At 41.3% G+C, this 26,887-nt stretch overlaps 2 protein-coding genes across 2 annotated transcripts in view; both read right to left on the bottom strand.

Moving 5' to 3' along the window:
• Window positions 1–313: 313 nt before the first annotated feature.
• Window positions 314–21,392, bottom strand: rbl1 (retinoblastoma-like 1 (p107)). Its single transcript, XM_085161308.1, has 22 exons — window positions 21,011–21,392; window positions 19,603–19,736; window positions 19,057–19,260; window positions 18,284–18,348; window positions 17,970–18,098; window positions 17,344–17,507; window positions 17,152–17,216; window positions 16,903–17,062; window positions 16,205–16,371; window positions 14,919–15,031; window positions 14,586–14,689; window positions 14,057–14,194; window positions 13,610–13,774; window positions 12,774–12,930; window positions 12,464–12,691; window positions 11,909–12,099; window positions 10,355–10,531; window positions 8,772–8,843; window positions 7,533–7,620; window positions 5,552–5,703; window positions 5,293–5,457; window positions 314–3,136 (listed from the first exon to the last, which is right to left on the bottom strand). The coding sequence occupies exons 1-22, from the start codon at window positions 21,170–21,172 to the stop codon at window positions 2,942–2,944; spliced, it is 3,195 nt and encodes a 1,064-aa protein (XP_085017434.1). The 5' UTR covers window positions 21,173–21,392; the 3' UTR covers window positions 314–2,941.
• A 2,337-nt stretch (window positions 21,393–23,729) lies between these two features.
• The window catches only part of LOC146517836 (intermediate filament protein ON3-like), a 10,825-nt gene continuing 7,667 nt past the window's right edge, over window positions 23,730–26,887 (bottom strand). The window contains exons 5-10 of the mRNA XM_085161312.1: window positions 26,861–26,887; window positions 26,077–26,202; window positions 25,853–25,996; window positions 25,649–25,725; window positions 24,507–24,553; window positions 23,730–24,349 (exon numbers count right to left, since the gene is read on the bottom strand). The exon at window positions 26,861–26,887 is cut by the window's right edge and continues 138 nt beyond it. Coding sequence (XP_085017438.1) covers window positions 24,231–24,349; window positions 24,507–24,553; window positions 25,649–25,725; window positions 25,853–25,996; window positions 26,077–26,202; window positions 26,861–26,887 — 540 coding nt within the window. The 3' untranslated portion in view covers window positions 23,730–24,230. The remainder of the gene's footprint in view (window positions 24,350–24,506; window positions 24,554–25,648; window positions 25,726–25,852; window positions 25,997–26,076; window positions 26,203–26,860) is intronic.

Genomic DNA, 26,887 nt, shown 5'->3' with positions numbered 1-26,887 from the left:
AGCCAGTCATCCATCCCTCTTCTTCTACTTATTCAATTTAGGGTCACAGGAAGGCTGGAGCCTATCCCAGCTGTCCTCGGGCCACTTAACCTAACATCAGGTCTGGACTGTGGGAGAAGCCGGAGAAAACGGCGGTGCAGGGAGACTCCACACAGAAAGGCCTCAGCAGCCCGGTGGCCACTCACCCAGGACCTTCATGGTACTGATCCCTCCCCAAGTGATGTGAAAAGTCAAGAATTCACCTTTAACCTATTTTTAAAAATATTTTCACCAAAGAAAATAAAAAAATGAAATAAGCGGGACACATGAAAGCTAAATTTCACAATGACGAGTTTTATTATACAAAACTTGACTATTTGTAGAAAATACAAATATCGCTGAAGTTGATGGGCGACGCCCATCGATCAGTTTTTAAGGCCTTCCATAAAACAAGTCAACACCTTTTAAATGTTTATTTTACAAAACTTTTTTTTTTTTTAGCAATTATGAAAAAGCCATGGTAGGTAGAAGCTGAGAGACTGATTTCTAACACATCATAGAATAAAATCGAGTGTAGATACTACACACCTGCGTACAAAAACGCTGCTTCGGCCGAGCAGAACACCTGTAATTACAGCACAACATGGTTCAAAACCACAAAATAATAGAAACATTAAAACTAATAAAAGACGTTTTCTCCACAGAAATCAAGCCTCCAAACAAAGAGGAGACATCTGCAGGAAGTGTAGTGAAAGACATCATCTCAAGGAAACGACACACGGTTTAGACTTTCGACTATTTCAGACATCTGAAGAAGGTTTCAGATACTTCTGTGTTTCATTTTCCTTAATACTGTTATTTATTTGCATATGTACAAAAAAGGCACCAACACAGACAGGCTGAGAGGTCTGACCCTGAAAACTCATGTATAAAGGCTCTCTGAATCAAAAAGTGTTTACATCAGATTTCTCTGAAAGAAGAGAAGGTGTTTATGTTTGGTTTGTTTTGGAAATCATGTATGAGAGGTGTGGATGATTAGATACTCCAAATATCAAATATTATTTGAGTCTGTTAAAAAAAAGAAAGATAATTCCTGCAGTATGAAAGGAGAGTTTTAAAGTGCTGAGTCACAAACACGCAAACAGCAAAATCTGTTACTACAGCTGCTTAAAGACCAACGTCTGACCCCAGACATGTCATCAAGCTGGCTGCATGTGATGCTCAGCTGGCGACTGTAATAAATGAGACGATCACCATCAGCTTACGGTTCAGTTTACAGGCAGAGTCCACAGTTTGTCTGTTTTTAGGTGGAAACTGCGACTGTGAACGACTCCGTGGATATACTGAGGAGATGCCTCACGCTCGCCTGAGGATGACAAGTTACCGCTTGGCTACACGCTACACCGATCGCTGTTACTGAGCGAAGCACTGCAAGAACAAGGCCGCCATATTGTTCAGGAGGCTCTGGGCTTCTAATGCTTTACGTCTGTGAAGGAAGAGACCTATGCAGAATTAAAAATCATCAGAATTTGCTGAAATTTCAACTGATTTTCAAGCAGTTACAAATGCTAACTCAAATTTTAGAATCATAGCTGATTATTTTCAGCTCTGTTTTGATGTCAAATATAAAAGTGGGACTTCTCCAGCATTGAATCCAGTTTATCTTCCTGTCAAGTACTTTACATGAAAGTTGCAGACGAGGGATTCAGTCTCACGATAGTCTTCCGACTTTATCTTTTAGGAATCTGCACACAAATCCGCAGTTATGTGAACAACGCAGTGCAGGTTAACATATTTATATAGCCACAATCCAGCTACATATTTAACTTTTTAACGCTCGACCGGGTAATTTAGGATGATCGCAGCTGACGAGCCAGTTAACATCTTTTATATGTCATAATAAGACTTGTAGCACAGCTTTCATAATAGTATTATAAAAGGTGTTTATCCTTCCTGACATAAGCCAACATTAGCTTATTATAATGCCAGGACATTGATTTAAACAAAAAGTCAGATTAGAGGAAGGATTACTTATTGTTATCTAATCAAACATGTTTCTCAAACAGTAAAATCTGTTTAAAAATAATAAAATAAATATATAATTGGTGCTTTGATTTAGCATCTGTTTCTTTGGAACACCACAGAGCTGAAAAACAACTTTGCTGTTTAGTATAATAATGCGATCCAAAGTCAGTCAGACCTCCTGAATAAGACGGCGGCAGCAGGGATGCATCGTGTAAGCACCGATTTGGGATCTACATGTATCTAAGCACACACAGGAACGATTTTAGAAACATTAATCCCTCCATCAACAAAATTTAAAACCGGAACAATTAAAACCGACCTCATTACACATCTTTTTTTTCCCCAGAGGTTTGCGTGAAAACAAAAACCCTTTCCCTGTGGAATTTCAGGTGCAATACCACAGGTGGCCACTAGGACAAACTGGCAGTAAGTCTGAGTGGAGGCAACAGAACGATTAAAAGTTCAAAGATCAAAAACGGGACCTCTGTTTCAAGCGGATTGGTTGATTAAATTAAACAGGGGCGGGATTAAAACTGAAAGGAACTGAACGTGAGTCACACCGAGGATTGAACATGAATATAACAAGCACCTCTGTGCAAAGACGTAACGCTCAGTGAGCGTTTCGCCTCTTGTGTGAGTTTTGTTTCGTGATGTGGATCAAACAATGTGATTGACAGACAGGAAGCAGAACTACAACTTGCTGTGGATAAAACAATAAAAGCATCAATATTGCTGTGCGTTCGGTGTCTTGTGCCCTTGGATTAAAATCAAATGTGAGACATAAAACAGGCGCCTTAGCTTTAGGTTTCCTGAAATCAAACACGTCTGTGTGTGTCGCTGGATTTTTCTTTTTGAACCTGAGGAGCCGTTAATCTTAATGCTTCATTACTTTCCTGGCAGAGTTTCAGGTTTGAGTTTCTGTCCCTCTGTCGGCCCATCAGTGACTCTGCCGCTCCGACACGACGTCCTGGAGGCGCTTCAGCAGCACATCTGGGCTGCTGCCGTTCTCCGGACACGCCCTCTTACTCGGGGAGTCGCATGCCGACGACATCATGACGTCCCCCTCCATGTTGAAGGCTCTCTTCCTGCTCACGCAGCCCTGCCGGATCATCCGGTTGATGTCTGACAGCTCCTGCAGAGAGGAAAGGACACACTGAAGTATTTCTTCCATTTTATTTTTATAGTGTATTATTGTTAGTTATGAGTTTTAACCAGGGTTTTAATAGTTTTGCAATTTTCATTAGTTTTTATTTTTATTTAGTTTTGACTTCAGATTTTCAATTTTATATCAGTTTTAATTCGTTTTTACCAATTGTTTGCTAGTTTAGTTTAGTTTTTATTTTTTTGAAAATCCTTAGTTTCAGTTTAGTTTTGATTAGTTTCAGTTATAGTTTTAGTTGTGTTTGCAATAATTAAGTGTAACAAAATCCCAGTTTCATCATATCAGTCATTCTGCTCATCCTTGGGTATGTTGCTATTCCAGCTACCATACTGCACCCTGGACAGGTCGCCTGTCTGTCGCAGGGCTAACACGCAGAGACAGACAACTCACATTCCCACCTATGGGTTCTTTAAATAAATAAATAAAGGCAGATGAACAACCATTGATACCAGGCAACTATAAAATGTATATCTTGGCCCCAATGAGACTATTAACTCTCGCAGCACCGGGTGTTCGTAATTGTGGTTCAAGTGAATTGATAAACTTTTTTAAGGTAATTGACTCACACAGTTGTGTAGATATCCCCGTCCTGTTGTCTCGGGATGCATCACGCTGCCTTGCCTGGGGTTAGCTTCTGTTTTCTGGGGATGAGGGTTGAGTGTGCTCCCTTACCTTCTCAAGCTAAGCTAGGTTAGCCTTCTTGTGTGAGCTTTTCAAGTGCACTTTAAGGTTTGTGGGATTTTTTTCCCTTTAGAAATGTCCCTCATAATTTGTCTCTTTCCACTACAAGACACTTGCTTTATCCAAAACACAGTCATATTCAAAGTAATCCCAAATTGGACTCTGGCGCTTTCTTCCAACTTTTCCTGACATGATTCTGCGCGAGGACGGAGCAGCAACACAGACGACTCGACTAACGTGCTGCCACCTGCTGGCATAATGAGACACAGCAAGAAAAAAATCTGGAAACGAAACTTCATTTTCACCCTTGACTATTGTATGACACGCACACATCAACGAAAACTAAACACATTTTTGCTATAAATTCAGTTAATTTTAGTTCGTTTTGTGAACACTCATTACAGTTTTAGTTAGTTTTCCTTTTTTGTTTTTGTTTTTATTTTTATTTCCGTTAACGAAAATGTTTTTTCACTTCTAGTTTTTGTTATTTCGTTAGTTTTCGTTAACGATAATAACCTTGGTTTTAACTGCACTGTGCACTCCCAACTTCCTGAATCTGGGACCTGCTCTAATACTGTATTATCTAACACTTTCAGATTAAAAAAAAAAGAGAGAAATTTCAGGGTGTGATTCAGACAAATTCATATTTGTGGATGATATGAATGATAAATGTTTTTGTTTTTTTAAATCTAATCTGTAGAGGATATTTTCCTGGAAGGATTTTTGTAAATCTGGGTTTATGTCCCAGCTGTACATCAGAGCTCTTAACATCCTCCCAACACACAAACGGCTATTGATAACGACAACAAACTAGTACAAAACCTTGTGTCCTGAGCAGAGTGTTTAAAACACGTTTCTACAGGCCATCAACACTTTTCACTGACCCAAAATCTTTTTAAGACTTTGTTCTAGATGATGACTGATTACACTGATGAGACCAAGATTTAAATTAGACTAAAATTATCAACAGTTAAGGAGTTACAGGACCTTACTCGGCTGAAACGGTTAAATACAACAGTCTTTTAGAAGCAAATCCCACCACTCTGCAGCCATCTTTGAAATGCTTCTGGGCACTTATTTTGAAAGGGGAGAGACCCCAACTATAAATTCAGTTGTCACAAGAATATTAGAAGCGCCTGCATATAATCATCACTACAATGTGAATCGAAAAAGATGACTAAAAAGTTTTGGGAAGTTAAACAACATTGAACAACAGACACTTCAGAGAAAAGTGGAAAACAACACATTTCTGTGCCCCAATCAGGCCGAGTGATACAACAGCTATAAAGCACAGAACTGTTTCATCCATTTGACTCAGAGTCTTCAATGGATGTGCCGTCCTTTACAACCTTATAGAGCTAACGGCAGATTGTGTTTCATCGATACAGCCCGGTCCTGTTACAGAGACTCTTTGGCGCCGTGTGTGAGCGACAGTGTGTTCTTGCCTTAGACGGGCTGCTGTTTATCCTGTAGGTGTAGGAGTTCGGCGTGAGACAGCCTGCTGAGTTCTTGTGAGGGGAGACGTAGAGCGAGTGTCGCTGAGAGATCCGGCGAGGAGACAGAGGCTGAGCCCGGACCGACGGAAACGGAGAGAGAGGAGGAGCGTCCGCCTGGAGGAGCCGACACAGCCACGTCAAACAAGAACAAACATTCACCCACGCAGTAATCTCATCACCTCGGAGACAGGTAACGGCAGGAGCGTACCCGGTTATCGCTGGTGGCGTATCGCAGAGCAAAGCTCTTCATCTTCAGGACGTACACGGTGTTGTAAAACTGGATGAGGTCACCACGCTCCTCCTCCCCTCCTGATTGGCTGCAGTTTAAGTCTCCCGAGTGCTGATTGGTTTTCTCTGCAGCTGAAGAGAAAAGCAAATCAACGGTTTTGAGTAATTTATCAAATATGGAGCTCCACTTTTTCCTTCCTCATATCATCAGCTGCTTAAAGTCCTGCTTTTCTATCACCTAACTACATCGTTAATTTCCCTCCACTGTTTCCTCTTCCTGTCATAACCAAATAGTGGGTTGAATCAATTTTTTACTTTGGGTGGCATAACACAAGCTCTAGTATCTCCTCCTTCGGTCTGATCACACTCGATGTCGTGTTTTTCCTCATGTATTAAAACAACTTTGTTATTTCTCTATTTCTTTCTTTATTGGGACGTTTTCGTGCATATTTTCAAAGCACTCGTGCCCCAGACTAAGGCTACGTTCACACTGCAGGTCTTAATGCTCAATTCCGATTTTTTGATCAAATCCGATTTTCTTGTCTGCTCGTTCACACTACAAATAAAATGCGACAGCAAACGCACTCTAGTGTGAACGCTCAAAGCGGCCCGCATGCGCAAAAGAAGACGTCACACACAACGCGCTCTGTTTAGACCCAGAGCAACAGTATTGTTTGACTGATGACCTTAATATAAAGACTTCGGATTTTACGTTTCCCAATTTTTTCTTTAAGTTATTTTGTTATTTACATAATAATGTAAATAACCTAATAATGATCCTTATTGCTGTTTTAGAGGAGCGCTGCTTCAAAGGATAGTTGCAGATTTCCGTCAGAATCTGCAGATTATACAGTACAAATAAAATGTTCACGTTTCTCCAACGTTGTCTTCCCAACTGTTTCACCGGATGGCCAGAAAGCGTTCGCGATGTCTTCTCCGATGCTGATAATTGGCGTCTGTCTTGTGTCGGTGACGTAAAAGACAGATTTAATGCGATATGACCATCAAACAGCAGTTGCTTTCTGAAACATCGGATATGTATCGGATTCAGTACCACATACGAAAGTGACCCAGATCGGATTTGAAAATATCGGATTTGTGCCGTTCACACTGTCACACCATGATCAGATATGGGTCGCATAGGGTCAAGAAAGTCGGATTTGATGCGCTTTTGCCTGCTGTGTGAACGTAGCCTTAGACTGGTCAAATCCCCTCTGATGAGTCCTAATATGGGACCATAACTGAAATAATGTTAAAGCTAATTAGCATTTCTCTTGGTTAATCTAAGGCTGTAGGTTCTCAGCTGGAAAAGGGGGAACTGCCTGATCCAGGTGGGGAGGAAGGAGTAGGTGCTTTAGGTAGAGGAGATGAAGTCTAGCTGGGTGTTGTTCATGAGTGAGGGGAGAGTGAAGCCAGACAGCTTCAGCTGTGGGCAGTGACCAGTGTACTTCCTATGGACGGTGTCTGGAAGGAGGAGCTCAGTTGAGACAGTTTCCAGGTCTTAGTCAGATTTATCTACTGCAGTGTTTTATGGTTGTACAGCATGAGTGTCGGCTGCTGGGGGAGATGGAGGTGGTAGAATACACACAGATGGATGTTCTCAGCTAATACATGTATATTTTTATTCCCCTGAAGATAACACTATAGACGATATGTCTGATGAAAAGCATAAAAAAGATGGATAACGTGTCAGCCCTCAGAGCGCCATCTGTAAAAAGTTGACCTGAAGCTTTCAGCGTGTAAAAACACATAAATAAATAATAAAGAGAGAATCCCTGACTAACCTCAAACATCTTAAAAGGTTAAATTCAGATATGACAAACTGCTGTGCAGAAGATGCTGCCAGTCTTTAAATGCAACAACTGATTAAAAATGTTCATGAAATACAGCTGCCAATAAACACTGCTGCTTTGATGCTACATTAAAGGAAGTCATTATGAAACATGTCTGTGAGAGCTTACATTCTCCACCCGAAACAGGATCCACCTCCATGTTTTCATCAGCCACCTGCTCTCTGGGAGTGCGACGCAGTAAGACGCTGCGGTACACCTACATGTATAAACAGAGTGTAAGAGTGGAGCCTCTACAAACATAACTAGGGATGGGTACCGGTATCCGGTGCCATGATGGCACCGGTTCTGACATAAACGGTAGTAACCAGACCGAAAAGCAGCGCACATTTCGGTGCTTTATTTCGGTGCTTTTTTTCCCTGAGATGTGATACACTTTAGATTCTAGCCAATCATTTTACATTTCCGGGGATAGTAGGCGGGTCCAGGTACGTACGTTCTTTTAGAGCAGAGCTACAGATTAAAAACGCCCAAGGTGAAGCGGTCAAAAGTCTGGCTGTACTTCACAGCAAAAGATGCAAACTCAGCAGCTGCAACAAGTGCTTTAAGCTGATACTGTGATACTGTCAAAGGAGGTAACACCTCAAATCTGATGAAACACCTGGCGACGCATAGCGTTTTTTTTAAAAGCCGAAAAATGCGCCGTATTTGATAGCTTGCTGCGAGACCTCACACCGAGCGCATCTACTGCAGGTGTGGTGCCTGTTATCGACCCGGAGTTAGCAACATCCCCCAAAAAGCTGAAGAGGAGAGTCCTGGCCCCTCGTCCTGCCAGTGTAGCAGAAATGATGAGGATGATGATGCAGCAGCAGCCGTTCTTCTCTGCGTGAGTAGCTTAATGTTGTTCGTGTATAATTTACGTTGAGTAGGCTAACCACGTTATTACATTAATGCATGTAAGGTGAACTAGCAAACATCATCATAGCTACATGCGGCTGTCTTCTTGTTTGATGGCAGATACTCCCTTCACCCTGGCCAAAAAGGCTAAAATGACCAAAGAAAAAGTGGAAAACAGTTAAACATGAGAGGTTTTTGGACAAAGTTTGTGTTTTTTCCATTGTTTAAGCTGCTTCCAGCCCAGAGTGATACCATATATGCCCCATAGCTGCAGAAAAGGCTAACATTGTTATCTTTTTACAAAAAAAACAGCTGAACATGAGAGGTTTTTGGACCAATTTTGTGTTCTCCATTCTTTAAGCACCGGTTTGAGAACCATTTAAGCACCGGCACCGTTTCAAAAGTACCGGTTTGGCACCGGTATCAGATAAAACCTAAACGATACCCATCCCTAAACATAACAGTACTGATTAAGAGAATCGGTAATTAGCTTGTGTTAAAGGGGTTTCTCACGTGGCTGTTGGCCTGCGGCTGGCTGCGGTAACATTTCATGATGTCCTGGAAGGTGTGAGTCTCTTTGGTGATCTACAAGAAAGGAAAGAAGGAGTCAAAAGATCCATCCATCCATCTTCATCCGCTTTATCCGAGGCCGGGTCGCGGGGGCAGCAGCCTAAGCAGAGAGGCCCAGACCTCCCTCTCCCCAGCCACCTCCTCTAGCTTATCCAGGGGAACACCAAGGCGTTCCCAGTCCAGCCGAGAGATATAATCTCTCCAGCGTGTCCTGGGTCTGCCCCGGGGCCTCCTCCCGGTGGGACATGCCCGGAACACCTCACCCAGGAGGCGCCCAGGAGGCATCCTTGTCAGATGCCCGAACCACCTCAGCTGGCTCCTTTCGATGTGGAGGAGCAGCGGCTCTACTCTGAGCCCCTCCCGGATGGCCGAACTTCTCACCCTATCTCTAAGGGAGAGGCCAGCCACCCTGCGGAGGAAGCTCATTTCCGCCGCTTGTATCCGCGATCTCGTTCTTTCGGTCACTACCCACAGCTCGTGGCCATAGGTGAGGGTAGGGACGTAGATCGACCGGTAAATTGAGAGCTTCACTTTTACACTCAGCTCCCTCTTCACCACGACGGACCGGTGCAGCGTCTGCATTACTGGTGATTCTAAAGTCAGGTATCCTTACCTCTACTACAAGCACATGTTTCTTTTGTTCTAGTAGTTGAATTTCCAGCAGTGGAAAAGAAACTTGGGCTCAATTATAAAAAGAACAAATGAACAGGATACATACACACTGCTGCGATGATGTGACACACAGTTGATGCTGCTCAAACTTTCAGCTGGGCTTCATTTGGTTAGTAACAGCCTGCATGTATTAAATGTATTCTCTATCGAAGAATCTATACTGCACTTAAATAAAGGAATTGGTGAAAACATGGACATGCCAGACAATTTTAAAGCAAAACTCTAACATGGTGATTTGACCACTTTCAATCACAACGTAAAGCAGCTGTATCATCATCTTTGACTTAATGGGACCATGACGTACACAAGCAGCTTCATCTGTAGTCAGTGAGAACTTCACCTACTGACCAAGACCAGAAAGTCAGCAGCAAAGTGTTTGTTGTGGTTATAAATCATGTTGCTGTTAGGAAGATGGCAGGTATAAGGCACACCTGGAAGCTACATGTAGTGTATGAAGGCTTCACCTGCTGCTATGACAGCGACGGAAAAACGTTCCTTTCACTGCAGACACAACATAAATATTTCATGTTTCTGTTTAACGGTATAATCTAATCTGCTGTCTGTTCTGCTAAACATTTACTTACAGAAGGCAGCTAAAGAATAACATTTCGTGAATAAACTGTCTGCTTTTCTCAGGCTGACTCAGCCTCGTTTCCCTGCACAGGTCGCTGGTCACAGCAGCTGTCAGAAACACATTTCCTCCGAGGAGAAAAATCATGATTGAGAAATTAGAAAAGTGTTAAAATGCCAGAAAGACATTTCCCAGCAAGCCCGCGCAGCAGCCTCAGGCGGTTTAAAAACAGCTGCCGTACGTTCTTCTTAATTAAATGTGAAGCTTTTCTCCGTGTTCTCACTTTGGAGATGATGTAAATGCTGCACAGCAGCAGCTGGTCCAGGTGCCGGTCCTTCATCAGATCAGTACAGTGGACCAGAGAGTGCTCGAAACAAGTCCAGATTTTCCCTCGCAGATCGGACGAGATGTCCAGCTTCACGCACAAATCCCTCAGACGTACGCTAGCCAGGTGATACACCTGCAAGGGCAGAGGGGCGAGATTTATACGTCCTGCAAATTTCATAATTCATCGTTTCCAGCTGCTGTACAAGTAGAAAAATAAAATGTCAAAGATAAATGTATGTATGGAGGGCAGTGGCTAATGCAGCTCATGTTACTCGAGTAAACATCTTAAAACTGAAAAGTATTTATTTCTTACTTATCTTCATATTCAGAGGGAATGAAACTGTATTACTCTAACCACCAGTGTAATGCATGACATACAAAGGACTGATCAAAGATCTGAAAGAGACATTTTATGTGAACAAAAATACAAATTTTTGAGCGGGAAGGAGGAAAAAGAACTCAAGAGATTAAATCTGAATTGTTGGTTGTAGCTAGGGATGCACCGATACCGATACTGGTATCGGGGCTAATACTGTAAAATGTGTGTGTACTCATACTCGCAAAAGTTAAACGATACCATGAACCGATACCAACTTATTTCATTAATCAGAGGGTGGCTTGTCATTTCTGTTGTAGTTTTTTAGATTGGCCACTAGGGGGACATCCTGTGCTAAACAGGCACAGGGTTAGGCGAGTGAGACTGGCGGCTCCAGATAAAAAAGAGAAACTGGAGGCTGCTGTAGCTAGGCTAAACAAAATGTCAGCAGTGTGGAACAGCCAACTTTAACTCAGGTTTTGGAAAAGCGAAGAAAAATGTCAAGAGAAAATCCACAGGCAGTTAAAATAACAGAGGCTCTGACTCATTTTATCGCTCTGGATGACCAGCCAATGCCGGTCGTGGAAAACATAGGATTCTTCTCAGCATACTCAAGCTGCGATATGAAATATAATAAATAAACAGAAGTGTTTATTTATTATTCTGAAAGCTCGAGACAGTGCCAATAGTTCAGTGATATTTTGTTAAATTACAATGTGGAGACTCTGCAATAATTTAACAGAAGTGCTTATTTTTCGCTTGAAATTTTTTTGTGGTCATTTTTATTAAGATATTATTTATTATCGGCAGAGAATAAAATAAAACCTGTCTTCCAATTCATTGCATTTGTGTGTGTGTGTGTGTGTGTGTGTGGTAGAAGTATCGGTTTTTGTACTCTGTATCGGCAAGTACTCAGATCCAAGTATCGGTATCGTATCGGATTGAAAAAACGGGCATCGTTGCATCCCTAGTTGTAGCTCTAGTGGGATGTTTATCATCTAAACTGAAACCTGTATTATGTTCTGCACATTTTAAGGTTTATTTATTAACATGTTTCTTTCCCAGACAAAGAGAGTAGAGTGATCAGGTTATAGAAACATAAAAATATCAAATTCTAAATTCTTAAATTTATAACTAGAGATTTTTATGAAACCAGCCTGTCTTAAAATGTCACCCTCCTTTCACAGTCCGTACCTTCCTGAAGAAGAGAGCGAGTGATCCAGTGCGTCTCGGTCGTCCATTTCCTGCTTGGGTATCAGAGGTCATGGCAACGGCGGCGGGCCGGCTCGGGGAGGCGGTCAGCAGGAACTGAGCCGTGATGGGAGCAGAAGAATCACACGCCTGAACCGGGATCAGCGTGATGGTGCGGTCAGTGTTATTTGTACCTGCAGATATTCCCACAAACAGATGTTTAGCAGGAAAAACCAACTGCCTGAACGTTTATGTGGACTTATTTTAGCAAAGAAAACTATCAGCATGTCGGGGATAGAGGCTTAAATCCATGTCCAGCATCAGAGCAAGGTACTAACACTGTCTCAGTTTGACCTTCTTCTGTATGGAGCCTGAATACTGTGTAAAGAAATGCAAATGCGAGTGCTCCAAGTCTCTGTTTTTGGTGGCAGTTCAGCTTATTCAGTACCAGGGAGGTTTAAAAAAATAAATAAATAAAAAATATGTAATTTTATCCTGTTTTGGCTGATGATGCAACCATGACAACAGTGAAACAGGAACGGTGTAAGGCGTAAGCACCTGGCAGTGGGATACTCAGGACGGTGGTTTGTGTCCCCTGTCCTGCGATCTTCAGGGTGCTGCTTGTGCCAAAGGTCAGCCTCTTTGCTGGAGAGGACATTGGGCTTAAGCCGGCGTGCAGGCCTGGTGACGGAGCTGGTGGGTCGTCACCGAAGAGACGTCGTTTCGCGCTGCCAGCTGCAGGAGAGCTGTACCTGTCATGTACGGACAGCGGAGAGGGAGGCACATCTGGAAGAGGTGAAGAGAAAACAAAAAATTTAACATTAAGTTACAAAAACAACCTGAAGACCCGCCCGGCTTAGAGACCCACCTTTACGGGCGCTGCCCAGGCCGGACCTGAACTCCCTGATGCGGGGATGGATGATTGGTGACAGGGCCACCATGGGCAGGTGGGACTGCCCTCCACTGACAGAACAAGATCCAGAAGCAGAAGCAGAACCTGTGTCAAGACTGGAGGAAAAATTCACCTGCAGAAAAAGATGAGGTTTAGTGTTTATTGAAGACTTCTCTAAACAGACTTTTACATGTTTTTCTTTCCTACTCTTGGCTCTTCATATCAATTAGAGTGACACACCCACCTGTTAGTTATGAGTTTTAACTGCACTGTGCACTCCCAACTTCCTGAATCTGATATGCTCTTATCTAATACTGTATTATCTAAGAGAGAAATTTCATGGTGTGATTCAGACAAATTCATATTTGTGGATGATATGAATGGTAAATGTTTTTTCAACCTGAAAGTTGACAGTTACAGAATAAGTAGCATTTTTCCCCCATTTAATTGATGAACTCAGGAGCTGCACCAAGTTCTCAGCTTTGCACACGTGATTCATGCAAAGCTGCTCCAGTAGAGTCCAAAGACAAAATTATGAGGCTGGAAATGAGTCTAATAGCTTCAGTGATTTCCTCTGTAAATCTTTCTTCACTTGCCTCTTGGGCTCATAGTCTTCACCAGTATCGTGTTTATGGGACTCATCCTCTTTATGATAAAAAATTAGACTTGAGACATTTTATGTTTATTAAAATTTCTATTTGAGCCTCTAGAGACAAATTATGCAAATCACATTGATAGAACTGGTATTTCTAGACAGTTTGGAGGTTTTTATCAATATTATAATTATTATGGATTATGTGTGTTCCTCTCACCTCCTCCACTGTGGGAACCTTGTTCCCTGCAGCCTGCAAGGCGCTCCACAGGGCAGAGTCTGCCGTCCACGCCCTGCTCTCCAGAACCTGCTCCTCGATGGAGTTCAGATGTTTCACCATGTCTCTGGACAGGCCCTCCTCGGAGCGGATAAACACCTCGATCACCTGTGCACACAAACACACACTAAGTGAATCCAGAGTGGTGATAAAACCCCAAACTGCTTGGGGAGAAGACAGGTTTTATTTACTCATCAATCCGGAAACAGGAGCTGTTCATTTAAACATCTGTACTGCATCTGGTTTAATGACTTTAAGCAGATGCAACACAGATGGATATTGATTTTAGTGGTCTAGAATTTTTTTAACCCTTTATTCAGCAAAGGTTGTGTGTGTGTGTGTGTGTGTGTGTGTGTGTGTGTGTGTGTGTGTGCTTTAAGTGTCTATTACCTTAAAGAAGTAGAAAGGAGCCTGTTTGAGGACACTGATGATCCAAGGAAAGGTCCTCTGGGAGCTGTAGGCGAACAGCACCACCTCCAGACAGCACGCCATCAGCGAACAGTGGAAGATATCCTGCTCCAGCAAAACCTGACAACACAAACACACCTTTAAACTTGAGCCAGAGACTCTACAGACATCTGTGTTAGCATTCTTCTGTGTTTTCACTACAGTCTGGCTTGCTGCCCGGGTTTTGGGGGTGCTCGATATAAATTAGCTGCGTCTTCAATCCGTGCATCTCATCCAGAAGTTGACAACTGCATAATCATTTTTGTGACTGACATATGAGTGAGAAACACTTTGAGTCTGATGCTACTACACAACATAAATGTATATTTAATTATACACACAGGCCTCATCAGATGAGGAATGATGTCAGTGCTGTGTGGAGAACAATCTACGTTGAGGTAGGATAGTAAAAATGACTTGTAGTGTGCGAGTGGCTCATTATTGTATGAAACACACTCTGACTGCTGCTTACGCTCATGTCTCTGCCAGGCAGCCGTCTGGTCTCCTGGACCATGACGTTCTCCAGGATCTTGTAGTAGAGGATCTCAGCCAGCTTTAAACGGTTCTCTGCAAAGTCTGGAACAAAAGACACACATGCATTCATGCTTTACAGGGATTTTGGTGAGTCTGACAGCCAGCATAGTTTAATTAATACTAATACTATTTTAATTCATACTGCAGAAAAATGATTCAGTGATCGGAGTAGAAAAGTGCACAACATTGAGATTCCATTAGTCATCACCAAAAACCTCTCGTCTGTTAAAAACTGAAGACACCTCTCCTCAAACCACCATCGGTGTTCTACCTATATGAGAGCCGGGCGTGTCCTCCGAGTCGTTGGTGTAATGTTCTTTGAAGGTTTGTCCCAGTGTCTTCACCCGGGTCAGTATGGACTCTGTGGGATCTCTGGAGCAGGACCTTCAACAAGAACAAAGGCAAAACAAATGTTTTTACATTATTGAGTTTAGAAAACACCACAAAGGGACTGAGTGATGCTGGTTTCAGGATCATGCGTCTTATGAAAAGCGCATTATTGAAACATTTGTTTCTGTAAACTCTTATGTTATTCTTGGTTATGTCTCGTGCTTTCATCTACTGGAGGATGTAACTGTGACTCAAAAGAAATGTTCAGAGGATTTTTAATAATTCAGAAAAATATGAAACTAGATCCATGGTACCTGAATGCTTAAAGTCCATTTAACAAATATTCAAACTCTTATTGTTTTTTTACTTCTCTTAAATGATACATGAATTGCCACTAAATATTAAATACTTAATAATAATAATAATAAATATTAGCATTTTAGCATATGCTAATATTAGCATTAGCATATGCTAATATTAGCATTAGCATATGCTAATATTAGCATTAGCATATGCTAATATTAGCATTAGCATATGCTAATATTAGCATATCATTTCCCTACCTGCAGGCTCACTAATCAGGGTGATGTTGTAGTGATCTACAGTATCATTCAGCTGAGTAATGACACTTTTCATTGTGTAGTACAATGGACCGCAGCTTCAGTGTCTTACCCTGCAGCTGATAACAGATATCCTAATCCTCCTGGCACAATCACACCAAAACAAACCGGTTCATTTCCTGCTACACTGAGTTCATTAGCTAGCAACTGGAGTCCAAACTGGTAGAGTAGGAACAGGCTGCTGGTGAAACTTACATATGGTAGCATTTCATAAACAATTTAAGAAACTCCTACTACATGCACATGCCCCACATTGCTCTGACCCCTCCCACCACAAAGTTCAAAAACTCTACAGACAAGAGGAGGTGGGGATCAAAGAGTCCTGCTCAAAACACCCTGACAGAAAAACTAAAAATGACTGAGTCAAACAATTTTACTCATAAAACTAAAGACTAACGAGCACGATTGAATCACTTTTTCTCATTTTTCCTCTACTCTTTACCCACACTGTTAAATCTACAGTATACAGTCTTTCTCCTCTAATTTAAATATATTCCTTTCACTATTTTTATGCTCAAGATAAGTACAGTACGAGTCTGAAGTTTGGACACCATTTCACTGGTGCTGTAGTTCTGCAAAGACAAAATAAAGAAGAAAAAAGACTGACTTGAAGATCTGCATCAGATGGTCACTGGGGGCCGTCCTTAAACCAGCCACCATGCTCTGCAGCCTGCTGACACTCTGTGTTGCCGAGGAGACGGGAGTGACGAGCAGGTCCTTCTCCTTCAGGTACACTCGTCCGGTCAGAGGGGTGGAGGGGGCGAGAGAGGCAGACTGCATAGAGAGAGGGAGAGAGTAAATTTCCTTTAAGTAACACCACAATGGTTTTTTTTCCCCATCTCTGTGACTTTTTATTGAGTTCGCTGATCCAGGTTTGAATCAAAGAAGGATCACACTTTTTGTAGTTGAGCTTTAGATTGCTGCTTCATATCAGATCTACTCCTTTATTGGCTGCTTTTAAATCCGACCTTAAAGACAAAATAGTTCATCCTGGGCTGGGCCTATTTATTATTTATTTAAACTACATTAAAAGTAAAAGCAATGGCTTTCCTGTTACTCCTTTTATTTTCTTACTAATTTACCAACATTGGTCAATAACTGTTGCTTTAATACAAACTTTATCAAATGGATTTTGCATTCACCTCGCACTTTATTATAAAAACCTCGATTATTTAAATCGAAAATCACTTTTTCTCCTCAGTCTTATGTTTGATTTACTGGTGACCTGGTATTTTCTGGCAGGTGTTTCAAATATTTTCTTTGTGATTATACCTTCAGTGTGTGTTGCTAATGGTGTGTGTTTACCTTCTCCACATGTTGCTGCAGCTGTTGGCTGGCAGGTGGCTCCTGAACGATCTTCCTTGGAGTTCCGATCTCCTCGTCGGCATCGGCTCCCAGAAACACTCGCTCATCGAAGTCTCCCACCGTCAGCACATACTCCTCATACTCCCTGTTTATGGCTTTACTGCAAACACACACATAAATTGATCTACTTTTCTAAAACAGAAAGAAGAGGGAAGAGCACAAGCTGTTTTCTGTTCTCTTGTTGCTCACTTGTTATCGATGAAGTTCTGAGGATCCAAGAGTTCAGTCAAAAGCTCATCGTGACCTTTCAGGATCTGATTGGTGAGAAATGTGAGGTAGCAGCAGATTGGAGGGAAACAAAAATAAATAATGAAAAAAGCTGGAAAAGAACTGTAATGAGTAAACACATGTATGCATGTGTTTAGGATAAAGTGAATGCACCTGTTTCTGAAACAGCTTCTGTATGTAAGGTTTGAAGTAGTGCTGCTTGATGCCTTTCGCCTCCACCACCAGCCCGTCGTGGAGCTCGCACAATCTCTCCAACACGCATGGAGGAGGCTCATCAGAGGAAATATGTCCATCAGCACGGTACGCAGCAGGCAGACCTGCACACAGACACACAAATAAACCAATGTACTGTGCAGGTACTGGAGCAACAAGAGCCTGTTCCAAAAAGCAGGTTTAGTGAAAACTCTGAGCTACTCGATCCTAAGATAACGTTTTCTGCTTGATAAAACCTGATTTTAAATTTTGTGATCCTCAGCTGCTCAGAGTTTATTCCCCAAAATCTGAATTTCCCGAGAAGCTAATCAGTGTCTCACTGTACAAACGTAAACACTGATCATATAAAAGGAATTTGTCATGTTGTGCTTAATCGCCCTGATGTAACATTTCTGATCACAGCTGTAAAAGTGTAAACAATGATCAGCTGTTTAGGAAACAAAAACCTCAGGAGTTAATCAATGTAGAGCTTTCTGGGAATGCATTCTGGAAAAGATAACACATAACTGAAATCGGTCTTGCAATTAGTCTGAAAACGCTTTGAGACAACCACACAGGCCCCCCACCTCTGAACGTCGGGTTGATGAGGTCTTTCCTGTTGGCACAGAGCAGAGCATTTCCAAACACCAAGTCCAGACAGCAGAGAAGCAGGTGGTACGAGTTCACCAGGTCATCCCCAATCATACGGAAGTTCCCTTCACAAACAGAAACACAGTTACATCATATATCACGGCTGTAATTAATAATTAGAGTGTTTTAGTTTTATTTTAGTAGCTGTATTTAAAGAAACTAAAACTGAGAAAAAAATTCAGCACATAATTATTTGTGAAATCAGTTATTTGAAAATGTAAAGTGTCCTTTCAAGCTTAGTTGTGGGTACCTTTAGTGTAGACAAACAGAGTCCAGCAGAACTTGAACACATCGCTGATGTGACAGGGCAGCCGCCTGCAGACCCAGAGAGAGGACACGGTCATGCTGTGTGGATTGACTAAATGTGACAATGAGAAGAAAATCTCTGCGTTTCCAGACTGACGGCTGGTGACTAAGTGTGTGGTCAGAGTAACTAACCAGAGGCAAAGATGGTATGAGACAAAAAAAAAAGAGATAAAAAAACAAAAACAAAACAAAAACGACCCTGTGTCCAAAATCAAATGTGTTCTTTCTTTCTATGAGCTGCTGTTGACAGGAGGAAAGTGTACCTCAGATAAACAGGAGAGCTTTTCAGAGAATTTGTCCTCTGTGATGTTCGTACGGCTACATGAATTAACCAATTACAGCATTAGTGAAATTTAGGACTAAAAAGGACGTCCTGTCCTGTCCTGTCTGGGCTTAAAGTCACCAATAAAGTGAATTTGTGAAATTCATAGAAGCTTCTGCTAAAGACAGCCCATGTTTAGCATGGAACTACGCATTTAAATAAAGTGAAAATCCCTTTATTATTATTGCTCAGGTGCTTCTTTACATGAAGCTCTAAAATACATTCACTACAAAATTAAATCTATAGTAAGCAAATTGAATGTACTTTAATATAATTTGCACTGCAAAGTCAGGCATCAGAGGGATTTAAAGCAAACACCTTCAAATTTAAATCTTAACACAGAACTTTACAAGAATGTTAACCAAGAGTTAGACAAGCAGCTCTGTGTGTGTTACCTGTGCTTCCTGCTGCGTGGTTGCCGTGGCGGGTCGGTTCCCTGCGGATTCTGAAACATGTCCATGAAGATGGGTTCAAACTTGCGGAAAATCACTGTGGAGACCTCAAAGTTGCGTTCCAGGCGCTCCATTCGGAGCCTGAAGTCTTGTGAGAGCTTGGACATGTCGGCCCACTTCCTCATCTTGGAGAAGAACTGGATCAGACTGAGGAAGGGACAGAACAAGCAGAAGTGTACATGTTCACTCACAAAACAATGGAGGAAAGGCTCCCATTAAAACTATAACTGGAAATTTTGCAACACACTTTTTAAAGGATTTCAGTTTGTAAACATTCATCGTTTATGGTCAAATTTTTCTACAGATAATCTTTCACTTTCTGTAAAGAAGACACTGAATCTGAGTCTTTTCTTCACCATCAGTCATCTAAAACCAGGTAAGTTACCACCTCATAATTTATTCGGCAAACTGATGTTTTCACTGCGTTATCAGTTGCTACATTTTTCTTAAACTGCACAGTCAGGTCCCGCAGAGCTGATAGAGATTCACCTGAGTTTCGAGGAGCGAAGAATCCTGGTCAGCGAGACACAGTTTCCCTCCATCAGCCCTTTGCCCACTGTGGGAGTGGACCCCTTCCTGCAGGCTGCATACAGCGAACATGCCAGCCAGTGTACAACATCTCCCTGCAGAGGCAACACAACATTTACACATCTGTCTTTGATACATAAACAGAAAGCTTTGTGATCAAACAGCTGCGTGATGCACAATCATGTTCATCTTTTTAGTCAAGAAACATCAAACTGATCAGAAAACATTTTGCTGTTACAGCTTCATAAATATAAATTAGGAATCAACATCATACTTATAAGAGTGTGTCTGTGTTTTTTAAAAATATCCTTTCCTGCTTTTATCCATGTTTTAATTTTTGGATTCTACTTAAGTTTTAATAATAATAATAATAATAATAATAATAATAATAATAAATTTTATTTAAAAGCGCCTTTCAAAACACTCAAGGACACTTTACAGAACAAATAAGACAAGCATAAAAACAGGAAATGAACACAATAATGAAACAAAGTTTAAGAGCATGGATTAGTTACACGGAGTAGGCTATCTTTGCATGACTCACGGTTTCAAATAATTCCCATTTATTGTTTTTCATTTTCATTTTCAATAAACAACATTGTCATGAATTTTATGCATTTAAGTAAATTTTAAAAAAAAATCTAAAATTTCATCAGTGGTGCATCCCTATACCACAAGCACTCTTTAAATTACTGCACAGCTTTACCCACCCACACTAGTATACAAGAACAGGCTTGACATAATCAAGTCAAGCGTCTTTATGTTTATAAAAAAATTCATGACCAAGGTCAGTGGTAACAATACGTTTCCCCCTTTTTGTTATTCAGTCCAAACCCTGATATGACCAAAGACTGTGGTTCTGGACAGTAGTTACATTCAATAAATAAAATGTTATGATTACTCTAGTGTCTACTTTATCAGAAACTCACGCCATCACAGCAACCCAAACAATAAACAACATATGACAACAACAGCTCAACAAAGTAAATGCCAAATAAATCTATATACGCTGCCTTTAGTCTCTCATCTATTTTTAGTTTATTTTATTGTCTATATTTAGCTTGATCCAGCTGATACCTGCTGTAGCACTAAAGCTTCCCTTGGACATTAAGTATTTTTGTATTACAGAGGCTTGAAACCAGGGGTGACTCTGACACAGGAATAAATCAGCACGACTATTAGTTCATAAACAGTGGCGATCGACTAACCGGTGCAACTCCAGCGTGGAAAGTAAAAACAGAGCCCTTTAACTGCTGTGTTCGTGTCCGGGTCTAGCATTCACTACACATGAAAATTAATCTACAGTAATGAGCTTAGCAGGAGTCTGACTCATTAAACAGCTACTGACTATTTAGAGGACATTATTCACCTCCAGAGTATATGTATTCCATATGGCAGTAAAGTTGTCCATGGCTTCTGTGGCCGTCTGTTCGTCCATGTTCAGCTCCTGACACAACGTCTCCAAACTCCTCCGCACCGAGCTCTCCTCCATCCTGCTCGACTCCGAATCCGAAGACTCTTCGCCCCGCATCCGCACCAGCGACAGGTATAATTTCAACCTGAGTTCAAATCTAAAAACCAAAACACAGCGCCCCTCTTTCCCACTGCCAAATAACACAGCCCACCAACTTGTTCAGGACACAACAACTTCCGTTATCAGTCCCCCACAATGCAGCGCGTTGGCGCGAAAACTTCACGACCCAGACCAATCAGAGGCGAGGGGAGCGTCGGTCCTGAGCTTTTTCGCCCAACCCCCTGCCACAAGCTGAAAGCTCGTGCTCAGCAGACGCTCTGGCTCCTTGCTTTCAGCTGTTACCAGGCAACCACTTTTTATAGCGCGCAACCGAAAACATTCAATTAATTTATTTTAAATTTGGATTATTGGTAGTGATGGGTAGATGAGACCTCGTGAAGCGTTTCAGCACATTCCCCAAACTGTGTCGACACGGTGTTGCTGTTTTGCTCCATACTGTCACCTGCTGGACCTTAAGTATCATTGCAGGCAACTTACTTGAGACTCACAACAGACACTGATTCAATGACCTAGTCATACTTGTATACACTGTAAGTTATTGTACTTTCCATGGGATCATTTTATATTTTTTACATTGCAAATATTATAGACATCTTTAAAATATATTGTGAATGACATTGAATGAAAATTAAAATGAAGGCATTGTGAATGTAACATTACCCATTTAAATGTATTTGACTCAGAGTTTATTATAAATTTCTATTCAGAAAAATAAGTTTATCCAATGTTTTTGCATTCAGTCCATTGCGTTTTTGACACATTAACTCAGCTTTGGAAAACACACGCTCATAGGGCACAGATGGAGCTGGGGTACACAAAAACTGTAAACCCAGGTGGAAAAGGTTGGGATATGATGTCTTCCTATTCCCCCAGTACGTTAAAGGATCCTCTGATCTTGGAATGTTTCTCTCCAACACTCTCCACAATACTAAGGGTTTGCCTTTTATTAAAAAAAAAGGGGCTGCCTGGTCAAAAACAGTCTTCCCAGATGCTTGATTTCAAAATAATAAAACATATATTAATGAAAAAAAATGATGATAATGCTGCTCAATGTCTATATAGGCCTACCTGTGTGTTTGTCTCCTCATTTTCATGTTTGGCTCTGTAATGCCTAAACATTGAGGAGGTGCTTTTGTTTGCGTAAGAAAGCTCCGCAGAACAGATGCGAAAGTTAATCTGCATAAAATGAAATAAATACTTTACACTGCAGGTCACATTGCTGTTTTTTTCTGATAGATTACACTGAAACAAAGACAGATAAACAGTTACCTTATTTGCAGTTAAAAGATCGAAATGATCCCACACAGCAGAAACTTTTCTTTTTCTTTTGGGCTCCATTTTTTATGGAGAGATATGTATTATCTGTTTCTTTGCGAGAGTAATTTTGTTTTGTTTTTTGGTGGCGACTCATTCCGTTGACAGATGCAGATGTGGTACCTTTTAAACACAGTTTAGAGCAGGGGTGGGCAATTCCAGGCCCCGAGGGCCGGTGTCCCTGCAGGTTTTAGATCTCACCTTGGGTCAACACACCTGAATCACATGATTAGTTCGTTACCAGGCCTCTGGAGAACTTCAGGACATGTTGAGGAGCTAATTTAGCCATTTAAATCAGCTGTGTCGGTTCAAGGACACATCTAAAACCTGCAGGGACACCGGCCCTCGGGGCCTGGAGTTGCCCACCCCTGGTTTAGAGCGTTGGCAATGAGCGATACAGCAGTTGTATCGATCACGTGACTTTTTCTTAAAGCGACACACGCACCGATACAGGTTTCGCTCTGTGAGCTTGATACATGCGCCGGTGCGTCAGTGTTGCTGGACCCATCACTAATTATTGGTATTTTATTGAACACGAGCAAAGCTATTAAATACGGAATAGAAAATAGAAAACGTTTTTGCGTTCCATTCCACGCCCCCGGAAGTTTAATGTAGAGGACTGAAAGGATCCTCAATTTAAAAGAAAGATTGTAAAATAGTCAAAAACGTAGCCCTTGTAATAACCGGAAATTTTGACTTATGGGTGGCTTTTTTGTGATTCTGACTATGCATTTTTAATGTGTTGGATAACATCTATATTAAATTCAATGTACATAGTAATAAAATAGTGACGTTTACAGGCGTGTTGTGGCAGAACTTCCTTCTATAACTTTGAATCAAACTTTTAACTACTAGAAGTAGCGACCCTAAACTGGATGAAGCCTGATGGATGGATTGAAAGGTATGTAGTTGTTTGTTTTACTTTGCCATGGGACAAACCTCTAACCTCAGCAGGGGCTCTGGTATTTTCAGATACTGTATATTGTTAACTCTGGGTATATTCATTTTAACTGCTAGTGCATGCTCATGTTGTAATATTGTTTAGTCTTTTGTAACAGTGATGCTTGATCACATTGAAAAAGGGGAAGATGGGGCTGACTGTATAAAAATAGCACATTTTTGTGGGTCTTCTGAAATGCTGAGTCTGTGTGTAGCAACGCGACAGAGACATCAATATAAATAAATCAAATGTGATGTATGATTAACATGGTGTTTGTTATACTTTGGATTTTTTTTGCTTTTACAAAAGTTTCAGAAACAGGAAAGAATAAAAACTCTACAACATTTTTGTTTATGATCACTTTATTTTTAAAAGCAACAAAAAAGTAACTTAGCCCCCTCAAACTAAACCACTTCTGTAGATAAAGAAAGTTAATGTTCTTTATAGTAGCATAAAAAAAATCTCTTTATAACCAGCTACTCTAAACTCAATAGTCGTCCAATATAGTGACCTTATAATCTCAGTAGATATTAGACAGTAAATAACACAGCTCTCTACCACAGTGGTTATCAAAGCCCCATATGATTAAAGCTTGACTACTCAGCACACTAAACTAAACACATTAAAATCCTTAACAGTATTAGAAACTAACAACATACCCCAGGACTACTCCCACTCGGTTTTGTCATTTACATCATTTGTGTTTCCATTATTCTAAGTAAAGTAAGGAAATGTCCCGTGGAGCCCCTCACACATTTAGAGACAGCTTTTAGAAATCACAGCGGACCAGTGAGTGTGCTCTCAGTGAATGCTGTATCTGCTGTTATCTCTGGTCTCAATTGTCTTTATCAGCAGCTTCGGGGCAGGAGAGCTGGAGGCACTTTGGTAGCCATTAGTGCTTTTAGTACTCGAAGAGAAACCTGAAGAAAAATACAGGAAGATGTGTGAGACAGAATTTCATAAAATACAAATTCTCTGTCTTTATTAATGTAACCTCTCAGTCCAGAGCATCAAGGGCTTAGTCATATAAAAACATTCATATTCATACACTAAACTGCCTTAGTGTTTGACACTTACTGTAGTTGGAGATGGGCTGGATGTTGAGGATAGACTGTTGTCCAAGTCTTCAGAGGCAAAAAAGAAACAAAGAAAAGAAAAATAGGTTATTTATATTTCACTTTTGTGGACTCTTTAACTCTTCTGTTCCATCCTGGGCTGTAACCATGTGGTGTCACATTCCCACCTGTAGAGGGCACTCTACCCTAACATTAACCTAAATTCTGTTTCATTTCAGCCTGGTGTAGTTCTCACTGATGTCTCTATTATCACTCTGTGTGGTATGATAGCCCCGTTGACCTTGAATTAGATACGCAGAAGAAAAAGGGTGGATGAATAAATGATGATAAATCTCCGGCTTCATCTGGGAAATAAAGAGCTGCAAAAAAGCTTATCAGCAAAAAGTATAAAAGTCATGAGCACCACAAAGGTTTATCTAGCATTAGCAGAAAGAGCTGAACCTTACAGCATTCACACAATAAAGAGAAACAGGAAGTAGGTGTTAGCAATACAAAAAACCTTTCCATTGGAATCAGATCCTTGTCTGTTTCCACTGTTTCTAATTATTAATTTAAGATTTAAACTACATTATTATTATTGTGGCACACCGACAAATTAAAAAATTTTATTTATTGCAACATTTTCTTTGTATTCAGAGGTTTTCTGAGGGGAAATTTGGGTGCAGGAACAAAAACAGAGTATATAAAAAAATCCAAAAAGAATTTAGCTCCACTGCTTCATTCCCTCATCTACAGCAACGTCACATTTTTGTGCAGCTGTTTAATTTACAAAATTATCATATGAATATTTTTATCCATAATATCAATTTTTAATTTAATCACTCTTAGTCTCAGTGCCGGTATGTCACTGCCAATCTCATTCCAGTAAATCAAGCATAGAACTAAAATGACCCTAATGATGGTCATAATGGTGAAAGTCAGGCTCAAGGATACACACATCCATGCATACTCCATCCATGAGTATACATAAATAAAGAAATGGTTTATGAAGTAGTTTACATTTAGTCAGAGTCAGCAAACATAAGAGTATGCAAGTAACATTGTACATAAGCCCCTCGCAATTTATTCTTATTGGATTGGAAGGATGTATATTCTGGTGAACTCTCTGCAGTGGTAGAGTCTGAATGGAATAACCATAACCACCTGTCCTCCTCTCCTTCCAGCAGCTTCCTGTAGGTGGCGATCTCAATGTCCAGAGCCAGTTTCAAGTTCATCAGGTCCTGCAGGTGAAGACAAAATCAGTTTCACTTCACATAATTTCATTTCACTTATGTTCTATGATTTCTTGTCTATCCCTTGTTCCTACTTATAGTTTATATTTTCCATCCATGTCTTCTCCTGACTCACCTGATACTCCCGGAGCTGTCGAGCCATATCCTGTTTGGATCTCTGCAGAGCTTCCTCCAGGTCTCTGATCCGAGCTTTGGCTTCTTTCACAGCAAGCTCTCCACGCTCCTCCGCCTCAGCCAGCTGGTTCTCCAGATTGGCACGCTGAAGAGAGGAAGGGAACAAGAGATCATCCACGAGGGACCTAAAATGCATTTTTCTGAGTTTAATGTTGCTTCTTATACCTGTGCTTTGACCGCTTCTATCTCGCTCTGCAGGCGGCTGATCAGTCGGTTGAGCTCGGCGATCTCTCCCTTCACGATGCGAAGCTCGTCCCCAAACTGGCTGGCCTGGACTGACATTTGGTCAAACTGCAAATAGAATAGCTGTGAATGGTACGAGGACCGCAAAAGAAAATTATTTCATGTAAAGGAGGGAATCGTGGACGTGCAGTGTTAGCACTGAAGATTGTGCCCGGGACCTTTCTGTGTGATGTTTGCCTGTTTTTCCTGTGCGTGTGTGGGTTCTGTCCAGGTACTGTGGAATCACCTCACAGCCCAAAGACATGCAAGTTTGGTTAACTGGCCACAGGTGTGAAGTGTCTCTTTTTTGTGTTAGCCCGCAATAGACTGATGACCTCTCTGGGTGTACCCCGCCTTTCCACCTTGAATTGGATACATGGATGGATGGACTACAGACTGCTCTAAACACTTAGCTTCAGACTATTTTCAACCATCGGTTCTGCAGGATGTCAGTGAGCAAATGCTCCTGATGTTTTCATCTCAGACACAGAAGCTTTGCGTGGGGCAGCCAGTCAAGAGAAAGTTGCCTTAAAGGGAGAAGAGCTAAAACAGTTACTTTGAGTCCTGGAAAAGCTACTCTGTACAGTTCAAAATCTAGAACTGGAGCGTAACAGGACATGTTTATGCAGGGGAACTCTTACAGCTGCTTAAATAAGTGACTGTAAAGAGTTTGTGTTGTTAGCGTCGCTCCTTTGGTCCAGAGATCATCCTGTTTTCTCTCCTTTACCTTACTCTTGTACCAGGCCTCTGCTTC

The sequence above is a fragment of the Neolamprologus multifasciatus genome, chromosome 5 (genome assembly GCF_963576455.1).
Source record: "Neolamprologus multifasciatus chromosome 5, fNeoMul1.2, whole genome shotgun sequence".
Lineage (NCBI taxonomy): Eukaryota > Metazoa > Chordata > Actinopteri > Cichliformes > Cichlidae > Neolamprologus > Neolamprologus multifasciatus.
Note: the sequence above shows the minus strand (reverse complement) of the source record. Positions and strands in the feature narration are given on the sequence as shown.